This window comes from Oreochromis niloticus, linkage group LG10, assembly GCF_001858045.2.
Source record: "Oreochromis niloticus isolate F11D_XX linkage group LG10, O_niloticus_UMD_NMBU, whole genome shotgun sequence".
Lineage (NCBI taxonomy): Eukaryota > Metazoa > Chordata > Actinopteri > Cichliformes > Cichlidae > Oreochromis > Oreochromis niloticus.
The window spans coordinates 2,157,811-2,174,623 of NC_031975.2; the positions used below are offsets into that span (position 1 = coordinate 2,157,811).

The window sequence follows — 16,813 nt, forward strand, 5'->3', positions numbered from 1 at the left end:
GAATCCGCCATCTGACCAGGGCCTTTCTGTGTGGAGTTTTGCCTGTTCTCTCCACGTACTCTGGCTTCTTCCCACAGTCCAATGACATGCAGTTAGTGGGGTTAGGTTAACTGGTGATGAAGTGTGAATGGGTAGATTCACACAGAATGCGTCCCCTGCCTCTTGCTCTTAGGCAGCTGTTATAGGCCTCAGCTCCCCTGCAACCCTGAATTGGATGAGCAGAAGAAAGGCTAGACATCTTTCTCTAATCTGAATTTGCTCTGAATGAACACATTAACACATGTTTACAGGTTAGGCAGTTTTGGGGAGTGTAATGTCCTTTATTCAAAGCGTTCCTCGTCCAAACATTTGAAGCTGGCTTTCCTCACATTTTATGTCACCTTATGAAATTTCTGCAAATCTACACAGGGTCACTTCTGGTTTGAACAAGTTGAACACGCTCACAGCCACAAAGCTCAAGTCAGCAATTTATATGCGTTGCATTCTTCACATAACAACACACATTCCTTAATATATGGGGCAACAGAGAACTCCTACAAAACAAACTCAGCTAAAAATAGCCGGTCATTGCTAATGATTATTTTGAGTGCTTTATTCTGTACTCCAGAGTGGGTGAAAAAGCAGTACTGTAAGTTATTGTCCAACACAAACCTAACCTCCTTCCTAACAGGAAATGGATGCTGCGATTGGGCAACAAGAGAAGATTATCTACAGATAAGACGCATCACCAAGCAACGCATAAGACAGAGTGCTATGTACACAAAGCAGAGGCACCATACTGCAGATATTTAACATGCTCATTTTCTGGGTCTCTGCAAACATGAGCTTAAAAAAACCCAGAACAATTATAAGCATCAGCCACCCGCACTGTTTCTCTGCTTACAAAAAGCTGAGCCCTCGAGGCATCAGCAGTGGCATGTTGGCTTTAGAGTACGATGAAAAGTTAAAGTGGTCTGAGGAATTAGCCAGCAGGCTGGAATTGCAGGTAGCACATCAGCGCCCCTTCTCACTCATCCATCATCTTGGAGCCTGTGATCCCCCTCAGGGGCAGTTCCCATGGTCTGCGCCAAGCTGAATATGCTCCTCGGCAGAGCTGAGGCATAAAAACAATAATAACACTCCAGGTGAGGCTGCAGATGCAGACACGCCAACTGCGCCTGACATAAAGGCTTCTAATGCCTGCACACGTGCAGCTGGAGCAGTCGGCTGAGACACGCCGACTGCGAAACACGACACGAGCTGTCGAGAGAACCTTCTCAGAAAGCACTTCTTGAATTTTGCTTTAGAAGAAGAAGACTACACAAAAGATATTTTGTGGTGAGGAGAGTGAAATGACTTTGTTGCACAAACACTCATGTTGATGCTATCAAAGTTTAGTTCCCATTTTGAGTGAACAAGTTAAATCTGTATGCTTTCTCTCACTGCAAAACATTTCAGAAAATGGAGATAAATTGGGCTGTTGCACAAACATTACTTTGAAAATTATGCACATTTCAGCTAACCATTAAAGCATGAGGAACTATAGTTAGTCTGTTCTTACCACATCTGACTTTTCATGCATGTCGTTTTTATTTGAGCTTCTTTCTTACAAAATGCAAAAAGGAAACGAAAACTTTTGCACACCAACATTTACGCTGCATCTTTGAAACAAACACCAGGGTCCAACAAAAGATTTTCAAATGTTTAATGGATGATTCACTGATATGTAACAAGTTAAAGAACACTGAATGTTTTTTTCCTAAAAGCTCAAAATAGCTGTGACGAGTTACGGCACTCAATGAGTCAGTTTTTGTGAATCTATTAAAAATAACTTATAGGCATGCCAGCTGCATTAATGATGGTGTAAAAGGATTCCAGGAGGACACGGGCTCCCTAGCTAACAAACACAACACATGCTTGTTACGTACAAAGAAAACAAAAAGAAACCAAAATGTGCTTGTTAGGTAAAAAAAGTAAACAAAATTTTTAACTCAAACACAAAATGGTATTAATACTTTCTATTTACAGTATGTATTTACAACAATATTACAGTGCTTGTAGGGCACAATTAAAAAAAAAAAAGACTGGAATACTATCCCATGCCTATTTGTGAGGCAGCAGAGGATTAGCATGGAAAAAAAACAAACCAAAACAGTCCTGTACAGTGTTGTTGCTCCTGTTAGCATGGAGCGGAGGCACAGTGTGCACTGACGGATTGTGGGCAGTCTTTGTCACTGTGCTCCGTCAGTTTGAGAATGACAACTTTCCTCTGGAGGTGCCTAGCTTCTGCTGCTGCGGGCTCTTCGGCTGCTGGTTGCACAGAGCTCTCTGCAACTAAGTCCTGGCAGTCCTGCGGCAGCAGCATAGTAATGATGTTCGAGTGTCCGCCCTGCACCGCCAGGTGTAAAGGGCTGAGGCCCTGCTCATCTGATAGGTTGGCACCGTCTGGACAGTGATGGAGCAGCTCTTTCAGGACTTCACAGTGTCCGCCCTCTGCCGCCATGTGGCAGGGGGTGCGTAGGGCGCTGTTAGCTTTGTAGGGGTCTGCCCCTTCTTCTATCAGCATCTTGACTGTGGGCAGGTGGCCCCGCTGGGAGGCTAGGTGGAGGGGAGTGAGTCCGTGGGCGCTCTGGGCGTTGATATCTGCCTGGTGTTTGATCAAGAGCCGAGAGGTGCTGGTGTGACCCGTTTCAGCCGCCACATGTAGCGGCGTCTTTGATCCAGCTGATGTCATGTGGACATCGGCTCCCAGCTCAATCAGGATCCGTGCCACTCGATACTGCCCCCTCTGAGAAGCCAGGTGCAGCGGCGTGCGCCCATCTGTTGTTTGACCATCTACGTCGGCGCCGGCTTGCTTTACCAGCAGTTTGACGATGCCCAGATGTCCTTGCCAGGCAGCATAGTGGAGCGCCGTCCAGTTGTCCTTGCCCTTGATCTGAACATCAGCACCACGACTCAGCAGCACCCTGAACACATTTTCCTGGCCATGCTGGCAGGCCACGTGAGCTGGCGTGCGTCCCTGTCCGTCGGTCTCGTTGATGGCCGCCGCCCGGTCGAGCAGCAGGCGCGTGATAGCCTCGTCGCCATTTTGGGCTGCCCAGTGCAAAGCTGTGTACTGGTCCTCATCTTTGGCATTCACGTTGGTGCTGCGGCGGCCGAGCAGAAGCTCTGCCAGTGACTTCAGGTGCTTCTCTGTGGCCAGGTGTAGGGGTGTGGAGCCGCGGGCGTTGGCGAGGTTAGGATTTGCGTTGTTCAGGAGGAGGAATTTGACAGCCTCATCGTTACCCAAGTTGATGGCATGGTGGAGCAGACTGTCTCCTCCGTCAAGGAGAAGGTCGACATCCTGAGGCTGGAGGATCTTCATCAGCTTGGCAGTGTCTTTGTTCCTGATGGCCTCACACAGTTTTCGTTTCTGGACCTCAGCAGAATCTGAGCAGTAAGGAGGAAAAGTGATAAATCATGATACATTTTTTCATGTTATTTAATAAAATTCATAGGTGAGGTCTTTAATGCACGCTTACCGTATGTGCCTTCTTTCTCAAAAGACAGCGTGATAGAGTCTTGGGACGAGAAGGCAGAATCTGCAGAGGAAATCCCAGACAGTCTCTTGCAGGTGCTCTCTTTGCTGTGGCAGCTGTCCTCTTTCACGCGATCAAAGCTCCTAGAGATCCCAGAATCCACCTGGCTCAGAAGCTCCGACAGGCTGTAATCCTTCTCGGGCAACATGGCTGACTTTGGACGCACTGGCTTGTTGTCGTTAACCTGTAGAGCAAAAAAGCCAGGTAGGGTAGTCTATTGGCATGCAGTTTGACACGATGCTACAGTATACAGTGTGTAACACATACGTCATAAAACTTTGTTGAAATGGGTCTGAAAGTTCACACAGCTGATTTATCTAAACACTACTGAGTAGGAGCCATCAGTTCCTGTGAACAGGATGTTTGTTTCCAGTCACGTACACAACAGCACAGAGTTTTAACAATGCCATCAGTCTACATTCCTCGTATGTGATGCAATGATTGGTCAGGATCAAACATATGAATTATGTCTGGCGCACTGTAAAGATAAGCCTCTCATTGTCTGGACGAGTAGTTAAATATTAATGGGAGAACACATCAGCTGAGGGAGACTGAAGTATAGAACCACTGTGAGTGGTCACATTTTAAATTCAGGCTAACAAAATGTTTATGAGAACACATGACTATGTCTTTCATAGAACAAAACAAAAAGAACATGTAGCTTTTTCGTGTAGAAGCAGTAAACGTTTCACTGTCGTATCGTACCTGGTCACCTGTGAGTGCTTTAGGGGTCATGGGCTCTGGGTCAGATGTTGATAACCTGGGTGATTTGGGTTCCTCCTGAGGCTTAGAGCAGAGCTCCTCGGCTTCAGATGTGATTTCTGGAACAACAACGTCTCAAGGTCAGGTTGCGTTAACAGCAGAGATGGGATTATGCAATACAAAAAGGAAGAAGAGCGCCATAGCACTGCATTTCACACAGCCAATGAGGGAACAGAGTGTGCAGTTCAAAGGACAAGTTCATTCCTATAGTGCTAACGAGGGTTGACCACTGTTTGTTACCAGGTAGAGGCACAACCTACCCTGGAAGCTGGGTCTGGCTTCGGGCTTTGTGGCCCAGCATCGCTGCATGAGGGTCAGGAAACCCGTGCAGGCTGAAGGTCGACATCGTGGCACCGCTCCCAGGTCTGGACGCACCCCTTTCACCACCTTCACCATGATCTGCAGGATATTGTTCTCTCCTGAGGGGCAAAATCATGCAGTACTTCAGTTTCTAAAAGTCATTTTTGTTTCACTCAAAAAGCACATGGTCAAAAGTCCCAGTCTGCTTTAATGCCTTTTCTGGTAATGACATATAGAACCAGCGTCTATCGTTACGCCATCATCACTTCTTTATCATCGCCTTTCTGTATCCTCAGATAGAGAAGTGCGTGGTCTGTTGTTTCCCACAGAAGCACTCCGAGCTCCTCGTCTAGCCAATTCTATCTGAATGTGGGATCAGCCAAGTCAATGATTCAGAACAAACAGGTGGCGGCTTTACAGCTACTTCACCTCCTTTTGTAGCCGTAATACCCTTTGCAGGTGGAGGAGGAAAACGGGAAGGGATGGTAGCCAGGTCACTTATCACTTTTTAATTATATCTGGATCAACAGAGGCGGTGCCAGTGCCAACCCAGCTACCTCACCTAGGCACCGGGCTTCAGAAAGTGAACTGCTACCTGATACGCCTGGGAAAAAAAACATCGCGCTTGCCAGTCTGGCCCTGTCCACCTGCCTCCTCTGGAATTTACAGAGTAAACACACACTACAGCTTCTGTGTGCAGAGCCCCACACACACACAAACACACCTTGAAAGGTGCAACTATTTTTACCTTGTGTTAACTGGAAATTTAGAGAGTCGACTCCAGCTAGTAAAATGATACAACTGGATTGAAAGTCGATTTATTAAGTAGAAGATTGTGTAGAATTGTAGTTTAGAGCTTCTGTTATTAATAAGCAAACTTGTTAATAATTTATTTAGCCAGTTCAGCCATCGCTTGTGGCCAAACTACAGAAGAAAGTATTTCTATTGAGTACATTTATGCTCCGTCTGTCACCCCCACCATCAAGCAGAGCCACTCCAGTGGAAAATGGGGAGACACAAAGTTGATGAGAATTTAAAAAAGAAAAAAGGTTTTCTGATGATAATAATACTGACCTGTTTTCTAAAACTCATCATTGACCTTTTATTTGTTACTGATTGATTACAGATGTTACAGAGGTAGGGGAGGCATGGCACACGAACTCTTAGATCTGCTGTTCTAGCTAAACTATCAGACTGACATTGGTGATCATAAAAGACACGGTTGGATGGATATCTTTTTTAACTCCACTGCAAGGCTCACCTTGATAGGGTTTCTTCTGTGTGAGAATCCCCCAGATCACAATAGAGAAACTGGAAAACAGGCAAAAATATACATATAAATATATATAAATCTTTTATGGAATAGGTCTGAGATGTCAGGTTGTGCAGCAGTCCGTAGAAGACAGTGTGTAAATAAAGTACATTTACCCTACTCTACAGGTTCTACTTTAGGGAATGAAATTTCTATTTCCACTGTAGGAATAAGTTATTTGTTTCCTTTAACAGAGAAAATGTCGTACCAAATCCATGTGATTAATCTTAGTATGAGTCAGAGCTTAACTGAACACACAAAATGTCCCAACCAAACAAAAAACAAAAAAAAAAACCTGCGTTCACATAAAAAGCTTTGCATGAAAAAAAAGCCTAACCTGTAAACATCGTGCTTGGTGTCCGACACTCTGTCCTTCTCTATGATGCTCTCAGGGGGAAGGTAGGCAATAGTGCCGCAGAAGCCGTCTCTACTGATGTCATCAGCCCGTGACAAGCCGTTCCAGCGGGCCAGCCCAAAATCAGATATCTGAGACAGAAAGAGATCAGATAAGACCCTCAAACAGAGCAACCCCTCTGCCTTTCTCATGAAACACCACGGCAGTGATGACTAACTTTGCCCGCTGACTATGACAGGCTGCTAAGCTCTTATTATGTGCACTCAGCGGTATGATGAGGGCAACCCAGCCATGTCCCAGCCTGCAGGAGAGGAGAGGCCCTTCAGATTTGTGTTGGGGAGTGCACACCCACACACACACACACACAGACAAGGAGATTTAATAGGAGCTAAATTAATCCTGTTGGGACAAGCCCGGGTGAGGTGTTTACATCCAGGTATTAAACTCTAGAAATGACGGTTCCCACCCATTACTCTTAGTACAGCTTAGCTGTTTAGAGGTTGGACAGAGGCTAGGAGACACCTGTAGACAACAAACATGTGCAGGACTAATTTAAGATAAAGGGAGCAGAAAAGCACCTCATGACTGGGATTCCTCCTGAAAGCTCCAAACAAAGAGGGCTGTGGTTTGACTTCATGTCTGATCTTTCTCCCAGCAATTAAAACATGAAATCATCAAATTTCCATAAATATACTGTAGATTTCCATACTTACTTATTCCATTACAAATTACAGAATGCAAAAGGATCATGCAAACTACTAAAAACAAACACACACTTGGGTCAAAACTAAATATTACAACAAACTGTGTGTGTGTGTTTCCTCCCTTCTAAGCTTCATCACCACAAATACTGCTTCATCACAAACTCTCTACCTTGACATGATAGTGAGCATCCAGCAGGATGTTGGCCGGCTTCAGGTCCAGATGGAGCAGCGGTGGGTTCATGCAGTGCAGGAAGTTCATTCCCACCGCAGTCTCGTGAATGATGCGAAAGCGGAGCTCCCAGGGCAGCGGCTCATTGGCCAGCAGGGTCTCCAGTGAGCCGGTCTCCATGTACTCCATGACCAGGCCCTGGGGGTCTTCACAGATCCCATACACAGGCAGGATGTATCGGAACTTGGCTGCCTCCATCTTTTTAGCTTCCTCGAGCAGCTCAGAACGATCCCTGTGTTCAAGAAGGAAAATAAAATTAAAAAAAAAAAAAAATCACGGACTACACAACACTGCATTTTATTGCATTTCCTGAACCAGGCTCTGTCACTGAGGATGACTCAGCAGTTTTAACAGTGCAATAAACCCCATCCTTTAGTTTACTGCTGCTTCTCCACTCATCCAATTAGGATTGGGGGTTTGGTTGAGGGTGGGGATGTGGGGGTGAAACCTGTTTTGAAGTTATTTTGGTCATCTCATTTTTAAACAAAGGCTCACACATTCCTTGGCTCATGTTATCTATCAAACCTGCCCTCCCATAAAACATTAACATGATGACTTTGAAGTCAGGCTTTGCTCATTAAGCTGCAATAGTTGGTATAACATTTTGTCCTAACCAAAATTCCTGCACATCACACATCATCCTTACTGATCTCTTAGCTATGCCAAATATTTCTGAACATTAACCTTGAAGGGTGTAGAGGTGTGACCTCTGTATACAACTATAAACTATAATCCAGGTCTTCCCTGGCCTGGTGGTTCTGCTCAAGACAGTCCACCTTGTTCTGCAGAGCACGTGGGGCTCAAACCCAGGTCTTGTTCTCTGTCGCTCAACCTTTGTGCACAGTGCCCCTTATCAGTCTGCCGGGCCTGCTGACATACCTCAAACACAACTGTGTGGGCCATTCATGACCTCACTGCATGCCTTAAGCAAAGGTTGCTTTTAAAATGGAGCCTCTTAATGAGGGCAGATGAGAGAGAGATAAATCACAGTTCATGAGTTTATTTGTAGGAATGTGCTCCAGAGGCAGAGCTGGAGCAGGGGTTGTGTTTTTCTATCATCAATGAAAAGAAATTAGACGAACATAAGTCCGAAGCATAGTTTGTGATTAATTTTTAAAAAATATAAAAAAAGCGTGTGTCTGGTTATAATTGTTCTTTGTGGCAGTACAAGTGAAGGAGGTACGGATCTCCCCGAATCTGCCTGGTAGGAATAATCAAACATTTCATGGAAGAATGGGCTAGCACTTGTTTGCTAAGTATTTCATCTAATCCAAAGTGCTGCTCAGCGGCTCTGCTGAACCAAACAATGTCCCTGTTTTAACAGAGAGGCCCGGTAAGACCGGTTCTGCCACTTCTCGTATTGTCTGTGCCACACAGTGGCAGCCTGCGACACAGGCAGACAAAGGTGGCTTTGAGTCCTGGCTGCTGGATGTTATGTGTGGCTGAACGACGGTCGCAGTCAAATGACTGTTTATGCGCTCTGCAGATGTTTGAGGGTGATAGTATCTTTGGTTCAGCCTCATCGGATGCTATAAGTTGCACCACAGGTTTGGGGGGAAGTCATCACGTCGGCAAAGTTCCTGTTTTGGTCACCATAAGAAAATCTGACTGTCTTTGTTGCATCAGTGTAGCTGAGGATTGATGTCAATGATGACTGATATCAATTAAACCATTTTTTTTTTTTTTTAAATGAAGAGGTCTTATCACCAATCAGCAGCTGGGCTAGGCTCCAGCCCCCCTGTGACCCTGAAGTGGGTAAGGGGAAGAAAATGGATGAATGGATCTTGTCAGTTAATATTTCTAATGTGTGGCTGATGAAGTCAGTTTTTATATGCAGAGTTAAGTGGAAATGGGAACTTCCATTCTTCCAAAGCCGGTTTGAGGCAGGTCAGCCTCAAACAGACTCGAGAAATGTACAACTCACTAATTTTCCTTTCATTTGTGAGATCCCGGCAGAGCAAAAGAGTGATTTATCAGTCTGAAGTATGAAAGAGAATTCTAGATGGTGATGTAATTTGTAGCATTTCCTAGAGACCATTCTCCCCACCTATTGAAATGTCCACAATAACAACACTGTTTATTGGGGAAATCAGCAGTGAACCTTTCATAGCAGGAAAAGCAAACAGCTCAGCGCTGTGGAGCTGCCCCAGAGATCAACCTGCATGCCAGTGCTCCCTCCAACACAACTCAGCAGTGTTGAAATATCCAAACATGCCCTCTTGCTTAGCGTTGAGGCACCTTTACAGCCCCCACAGTGTTTCTAGGCTGGCAGAGGATGAGTCACATGTTATCTGGTGTTCACTTTCTCATGCCCATGTCTACCATTTGCCCAGAGATTTCTTCAAACGATCAAGCTGACATATAAGGACCTGGTTAAGACTGATTTGTACATCCGGAACTTAGAAAGACCAAAAACACAGGAAACATCTGAACTATGCCAGAGGACAATACTACTTTTTTTCATCAACACCAGGAAAAAATGAACACTAAACAGCTGTGACTTACTTATCATCCACATGAAGGCAGGGAGGGCACTTGATAGCCAGCCATGTTTTCCACTGTACATGCCGGACTTTGTATACTTGTCCAAATCCACCTGAGCCTATTTTCTCCCAGCTTCCAAACTCAGAGGAATCAAAGGTCCTTAACAGCCCCATATTCCCGTGTGGAGAATCCGGGACATCCATATCCATGTTGAGAAACCCGCAAGCAGGGTAAACTCCTTTTTCTTCTTTGACTCCAACCACAAAATCAGGGGAAGTGTACACACACACACCACCTACCTACTTGTGGGCTCTTCCTTGTTTTTCCCCTTGTCTAGCTCAGCACGGCTCCTCCCTCTGTTCAGGTGAAAAGGAGGGGCTGGGCTTGTTGCTGCACTGTGACATCATACCCTGGTTTTGAAACACAGAGCAGAGATGGAAAAGTTCACTGGAGGAACTTGACAAGCCACACCACACTGCCACCGAAAGGCTTTACACATGTGCTTTCCAAATGTCCTAAAGTCCCACGCTGTCTCATATATGTTCCAAGAAAGCAGGAGAACGGTCTCTGCAACAAAGCCCGAATCCATGAACTCAGGAAGCCATTTCATAAACACACCTTTGTCCCACTGTAGTCCATTTTACTGCTAAAGCCGCCTGAGGTACAAGGGGAATTAGTTTCAACAACAGGTAGGTTATGTGATATTGACCCAGCGGTTATAGAATATGTGGACTCATCTTTTGCTCAGCTGAGGGAACACTATGTTCTGTTACAGCTGAGGTAAGTTACTACCAGTGACAAAGATCTGTGTTATTTGATATATTCCATTTCCGTGCAGGCCTTTAATGTCTCCACATTCTCTGCTACTTCATACATATGCTTTCAGTGATTCATATGTTCATTAAATGCCTTCTGCAGAAACACCGCATCGATGAAAGGACGCAGGCACACAGGAGTTTTGGTTTCATATCAGTTGTGTGCTTAAAGTAAAATTGTATTTCTTTGGGTTGCCAGTTAATGAGTGCGACACTTTTTCCTGTGTGCACCTGTCCCACAGGCGTGTGTTGGATTTGATACTTTTTAAGTTCAAGGTCAGAAATAAAATATCAGCTGTGGAGCTGATAGAGCTACAGCATATCTATTCAAGGACACCTCTTGCACTGCTGGTAAATTATTTATTTTTGTGCTATCATAAAAAGAAGAGTAGCCTGTTATCTCCGACTGCTGTTTTAAAAATGTTCTTACATATTGTACTTTAGACTGACTTTGGCTTTTTGAAATCATGGAATTATTTTCGGTGAGGTTGGTTCAGGGAAACATTTTGCCTCAAATCCTAAACACCGGATTATAACGTCTCTTGGATTAAGAGCTTTTTGCCTTCGTCCCCATTCTCTGTCCTCCCATCTCTCACAGCAGACGAGTGTCGTTCCTTAGCCTCATTCTGCAGAATGACTCTTCCTGTTTAAAGGGAGTTCTTCCTTACCGCTGTCATCAAGTGCGTCCTGATAGGTGACATCTGATTGCTCTCTCTCTCTGATATAGTAACTTCTTTATTTTATATAAAGCACCTTGGGGCAACTGTTGTTGTGGAAAACTAAACTGAATAAACATAACAAGCCCCTTCCTCAAATTATTACCTAAACTGTTAGATAATAAACATGATTAAGCTCTCAGGCAGCCTCACAGAGCGGACAGAAGATGCATGGATGGCGAGGAGGGCTGAATGTAACAAATACAAATAAGACACAATTTTCCTAAAACATATATTGAATTTATGACAGCGTAACAAAATGAAGACTATTTCAGCCACTTCAGTTTTGTCATGTAAGTCTACCTCTGATAGACCTCAGCACTGCAATATTTTCAGTCCCAGGGTCCTGCCAAATAATTATATAGGTTAAACTGGAGCTTGACATATATGAGAACCTGTGTTACGCCTTTAACATGTCGTTAAATATGAAAATGATCATTGTAGTTGAACTATTCCAAAATTCCCTCTCTTGGACTTTACCAAAGCAGTGTTCTTCCGGTGTTCTTCGGCTTGTGTGGGCAACGGTACGTGACTGTAAAAGCATGATTTCTCCAAACGTGTGAATTTGTTCTGTGTTGCCGTTTGCTATTAGTGTCTGACAAACCAACCTCTCTGTTTACCGCTGCTTAGGATGTGATATCACCTTACCTCTCCCTGCACCTCAGAGTTAATGAGAAAACTGGAATGACCAGGTATGAGGTATAAATATGTCATCTGGGAGGCTGTTGGGACAATAAGCAGATATAGTGGTATGTGAGGAGCCAGGCGGCCTGCTGGATCCCATCACTGCAGCAGTTATCAGTGTTCAGCTCCCTGAGGCTACAGCTCTGCAGAAAGACCGGGGCAGCAGTTACTGTAGAAGGGGAAAGCTGCAGGGCCTTTTGAGTGTGTTTGCACTCTCTCTTGGTCATTAGAATGAAAGAAGAACATGTATGAAATGATAATTAAACGTGCTCTTTTTACCTGCTTTTACTTATCTGATTAAAACCAAGAGGGGAAATCAGGACCGTCTACTGTTAATTACAAACACAACTAAGCCTAAATGACCTGCAACAGAGAGCGCGAGGTAGCGCCAACAGTGTACAAATATAAATGATTGTCTAATTGATATTAAAACATATTAATGACTACAGTCTTATGGTTTGAATGCCACAGAGGAAGTGTCACCCTGCGACAGCCTGTGTGTGTGTGTTGGCATTGTGTTTGCTTCTGACATTTTTTCAGTATGTTTTGTTCTTCCCATCATGCACTTTGTCCCCTCGGGCAGTTCCTTAGGCAAGTGCGTGGGCACACATATTACCATAAATGCAGAAGGTGGTGGCGTGTTTATTAATGTTTTAATGAGTGAACACAATGGGTGCAAGGAATTCAAAGTCTTGAGTGGAAAATCAACATCAAATAGTTGTCAGTGAAACTTTATCGCCATCTACTGGAGGTAGTTTCATATTAACCCATTAAGCTTGGCATGAGATATGAGACCTCATGTAAATAGAACAAAAGAATAGAAAGCAAAACTAATTCGACCTTTCTAAATATTACAGAATCTGCGGTGGTCTTGCACTTTTTTTCTAGAAGCAGGTCAGTAATCCTGTACCCACGTCAGCCATGTTTAAACAACATTAAACATCTGTGTGCTCGTGATCCAGGTTTACTAAAGTTTACATACTATAGCCTGTAAATTATAACCTTCCCCTCTAACCCTCATCCAACCAATCACACACACACACATTCATACACGTGCTTCCTTCTGTATCTAAACATCTTGTCTAACAACCACGTGAAACTCGTACTCTTGAGTGCAAGTGGAATCTGGGCCAATTCACGGTTCAGTATGTTGCCCAAGGATACTTCAACGTGCAGACTGGAAGAGCCAGGGATCAAACCGCCAACTTTCCGAGTGGACTGCTCCACCTCCCGAGACACAGCCACCCATTGTGTGACACCACCCAGTGTGTAGGCCTTTTTTTTTTAGAAATTTGGAAAAGTAGAATGGAAGGAGAGTCTGCTGACAGACTTTTAAGGACTCTCCGCATGTCATTAGCCTTTGTCTCCTGTAGTTTGTGTTTGTCCTGTTTGTGGTCTCTACGCTCCTCTCTTCCCTTCAGTCTCAGATGGCTGCCTCTCCTCAGACTGTTTTAGACTGAGAGGCTGGAAAGTGTGTAAACACTGAACCAGTAACATGAATGAGTGCTTGATTAATCTACTAAATACTGACAAAACAATCATATTCCACTGACTCTCAGTTTCTAAATAACATTGAATTAGTCTGTAAATCAAGAGTCAGAAAAGCTAAAACTAACCTGACTAACCCTTAACGTAAGACTGAGTGTGGTATTTCTTTTAAAAAGAACATTTAAACTTAACATAGTATAGTTCTGTAACTCATAAGTAACATGGATATCACCGGGTGTTCCCAGGAAGTTGATTCTGTTGTATATTCAGCAGGAGAAATGTTTCATCACTTATCCAAGTGACTTCTTCAGTCTCTCCAGCGTTAAAAACAGCACATTTGCCTAATGATTGAAACTAGCACCACTGGCCTCGAGTCAGTTTCATGACAAGATGTAAATTCATGTAAATTCATGTAAATTGTCATGACAATTGATCAATAGCTGCAATCACAGCATTGCAAGATGATGAAAGATGTCTCCTTAGGTCCCCTCCACAGTTCAGAGATGCTCGTTCACTTTTTGTGTAGGTTTTGTCTTACTTCTCTCTATCACCTTTTTTTATCCCTTTGAAGAAGTGACGCTCCATAAATGCTAAAGAGGTAAGTATTATTTCTCAGTTGCAGTGAATAGATAGAAAAAATTAAGCTGTAGAAAACTAAGAAGAAAGAAGAAGAGAAATAACAATTTAACATAAACCAGTGACACACTCCGGGGCCTGATCGACCCTGGCAGGGCCTCCTTGGATGAGGGTGTCTAGTGATAATGGCCGAAAACATCCAAGGTCCACTGCTGACGATGTGTCCCAAATTTTAATTTGATAATTTAGATCAGATCTCTAATCCCTAAACCTAACCAAGGAGGAAAAATGGCAGATTAGCCTGGGTAAAAGACCGAAAGTTGAGGCACACAACGATATGTGCTGCTGATAAAAGTATGGGCTGCCTTTCCTCACAACAGCCATCCCCCAAGATTCTCTCCATTTAAAGTAATGCAGGGACTGCAACATCTAGTCCTTTTACTGAATCATGACAAGATGTAAATTGATGTAAATTGTCATGACAATTGATCAATGGCTGCAATCACAGCATTGCAAGATGATGAAAGATGTCTCCTTAGGTCCGCTTCTCGGTTCAGAGATGCTCGTTCACTTTTTGTGTACTTGTCTCCTTGACTCTCCCGAAACTAAAAACACAAATATTCTCAATAAGTAACTGTATTTACCAATTAGCTAATATCTTTGACATGATATGGTAACTCGTAATCACTTCATACAGTGTAAGCTAAACTTTGCGCACTAACTTTAAGCCAGTGCCACAAAGATCAATAAAACATTTGTAAATCTGTTATATCGGCACTCCTGTTGTTCTAACAATCACTGTTTAAATTATATCAATTTAAATGGTCTTACCTTCAAAAACTACCTTAACTGGCAGAATTCGGTTTAGTGTGAAGTAAGCTTTATTGGTTCCCCTTGAACCGGATCTGGAGCATTCGTGTATTCCTGGGTTTGATAATAAGTACTTATCATGATCAAGCTGACTGTTCTCAGCATCCAAAACCACTATAGGACTACCAGAAATGTCCTGGTGTTTCCAATGGCAAGTAGGCTACACGGCTGCATGGAGGCTTTGTCCTCAAGAGAAGGGGAATTTTGCTCTAATTTATTTTAATCCTAAAGAATTTGGCTTAATGTGATTTAAAGAAAAGAAACAACATCCTCAAAGAAATGTTGAAGCTGAACTGTTTAACTGTTATCTCCAAAAGTTGAATCTGTTCATCTGGACGTAGCGTTTTGTGGGAGAAACGTTTCGTCACTCATCCAAGTGACTTCTTCAGTCTCAGCTGACTGCAGGTTTCCCCAAACCTTATAAACAGTACATTTGCATAATGACTGAAACCAGCCCACTGAAGGAACAATGGGCTGTGAGGTCAGTTCCTTAATCATAATTATGCAAATTCCCATGACCATTGATCAACAATCACTGACCAAAACCCACTGATCAAAGAACACTGATCAATGGCCATGAGTACCATTCACAGAGAGTTGGGGAATGGCTGCAATCACAGCATTGTAAGATGGTGACAGATGTACCCTTAGGCCCCCTCCTCGATTCAGAGATGGTCTTTCCCTTTTCACGTAAATGGCCTCCTTGACTCTGCGCTCAAACCAGCGTTCCTCCCTGTCCAGGATGTGTACATCCTCATCGTTGAAAGAGTGTCCACTGGCCTGTAGGTGTAAATAGACTGCAGAGTCCTGGCCTGATGAGGTTGCTCTTCTGTGTTGTGCCATCTGCTTCGCTAGAGGTTGTTTGGTTTCCCCGATGTATAAATCCTGGCAATCCTCCTGGCACTTAACAGCGTACACTATGTTACTCTGTTTGTGTCGGGGGACCCGATCCTTGGGGTGGACCAGTTTTTGGCGCAGCGTATTTTGGGGTTTAAAAGCCACAGAGACCCGGTGTTTAGAAAAAATGCGTCTCAACTGTTTCGATACTCCTGACACATATGGGATCACTACAGGTTTTCGCCTGGGCAGCGGTTCTTTGATCAGTGGGTTTTGGTCAGTGATTGTTGATCAATGGTCATGGGAATTTGCATAATTATGATTAAGGAACTGACCTCACAGCCCATTGTTCCTTCAGTGGGCTGGTTTCAGTCATTATGCAAATGTACTGTTTATAAGGTTTGGGGAAACCTGCAGTCAGCTGAGACTGAAGAAGTCACTTGGATGAGTGACGAAACGTTTCTCCCACAAAACGCTACGTCCAGATGAACAGATTCAACTTTTGGACATTCTAAGAAGCTTTTCAGTGCTGCTGCAGCTCCATGAGAGGACTACAGCAGCAGTTTGGCTTTTGCTGTTTGTATTTGTATGTTTTGTTGTGTAGAGAAACGTCCAAACAGGTTCAATATCCCACCGGGAACGCAGCTGACAGAGTTTGAGCTGGCAGAGAAGAAAACTACTGAGGACAGATTTACAGTTTAATATTGAATGTGTTTAATACACACATCAGCTTGTCATTCATTCCCTTCAAACACACTTTGTGCCATTAATTGTAAAGCACTTGTGATCATATTTTTGCACGTCTACATTAAATTGGCCACTTTGTTGGCTTGTTCTTTATGTACACCTTAGAGCTTTTATTGTCATTGTGCAGTGAAAATTGGGTAGCTGGACCACAAAGGTGCAAAAAGTAAAGCAAATTCGTCCACCTGGACCTTACACAGAGCTTCTGTCTGATTTCTCAGACTTTTTATCAGCTCAGATAAAATAATTATTGTGGGTGATTTTAACATCCATGTAGATGCTAAAAAGCCTCAACATGACATTTAATCTGTTATTAGACTCAACTGGCTCCTCATAAAATGTAAAAGAACCAACCCATCACTTTAATCACACTCTAGATC

The 16,813-nt window shown here is 43.7% G+C and overlaps 1 protein-coding gene across 1 annotated transcript; it reads right to left on the bottom strand.

The window, feature by feature from the left end:
* Positions 1-1,669: 1,669 nt before the first annotated feature.
* On the bottom strand, positions 1,670-10,037 carry ripk4 (receptor-interacting serine-threonine kinase 4). Its single transcript, XM_003457918.5, has 8 exons — positions 9,725-10,037; positions 7,160-7,451; positions 6,269-6,417; positions 5,881-5,930; positions 4,580-4,738; positions 4,263-4,378; positions 3,501-3,741; positions 1,670-3,408 (listed from the first exon to the last, which is right to left on the bottom strand). Exons 1-8 carry the CDS (start codon positions 9,910-9,912, stop codon positions 2,159-2,161), a joined length of 2,445 nt encoding a protein of 814 aa, XP_003457966.2. The 5' UTR covers positions 9,913-10,037; the 3' UTR covers positions 1,670-2,158.
* Between the last annotated feature and the right edge of the window lie 6,776 nt (positions 10,038-16,813).

Excerpts from the sequence above, each read along its gene's own strand:
- ripk4 (XM_003457918.5), bottom strand. The coding sequence starts at position 9,912 with ATGGATATGGATGTCCCGGATTCTCCACACGGGAATATGGGGCTGTTA. Across the intron at positions 7,452-9,724 it reads TGCCTTCATGTGGATGATAA|GGATCGTTCTGAGCTGCTCG; the intron begins GTAAGTCACAGC and ends TCTTGAACACAG. Across the intron at positions 5,931-6,268 it reads ACCAAGCACGATGTTTACAG|TTTCTCTATTGTGATCTGGG; the intron begins GTTAGGCTTTTT and ends CCTGTTTTCCAG.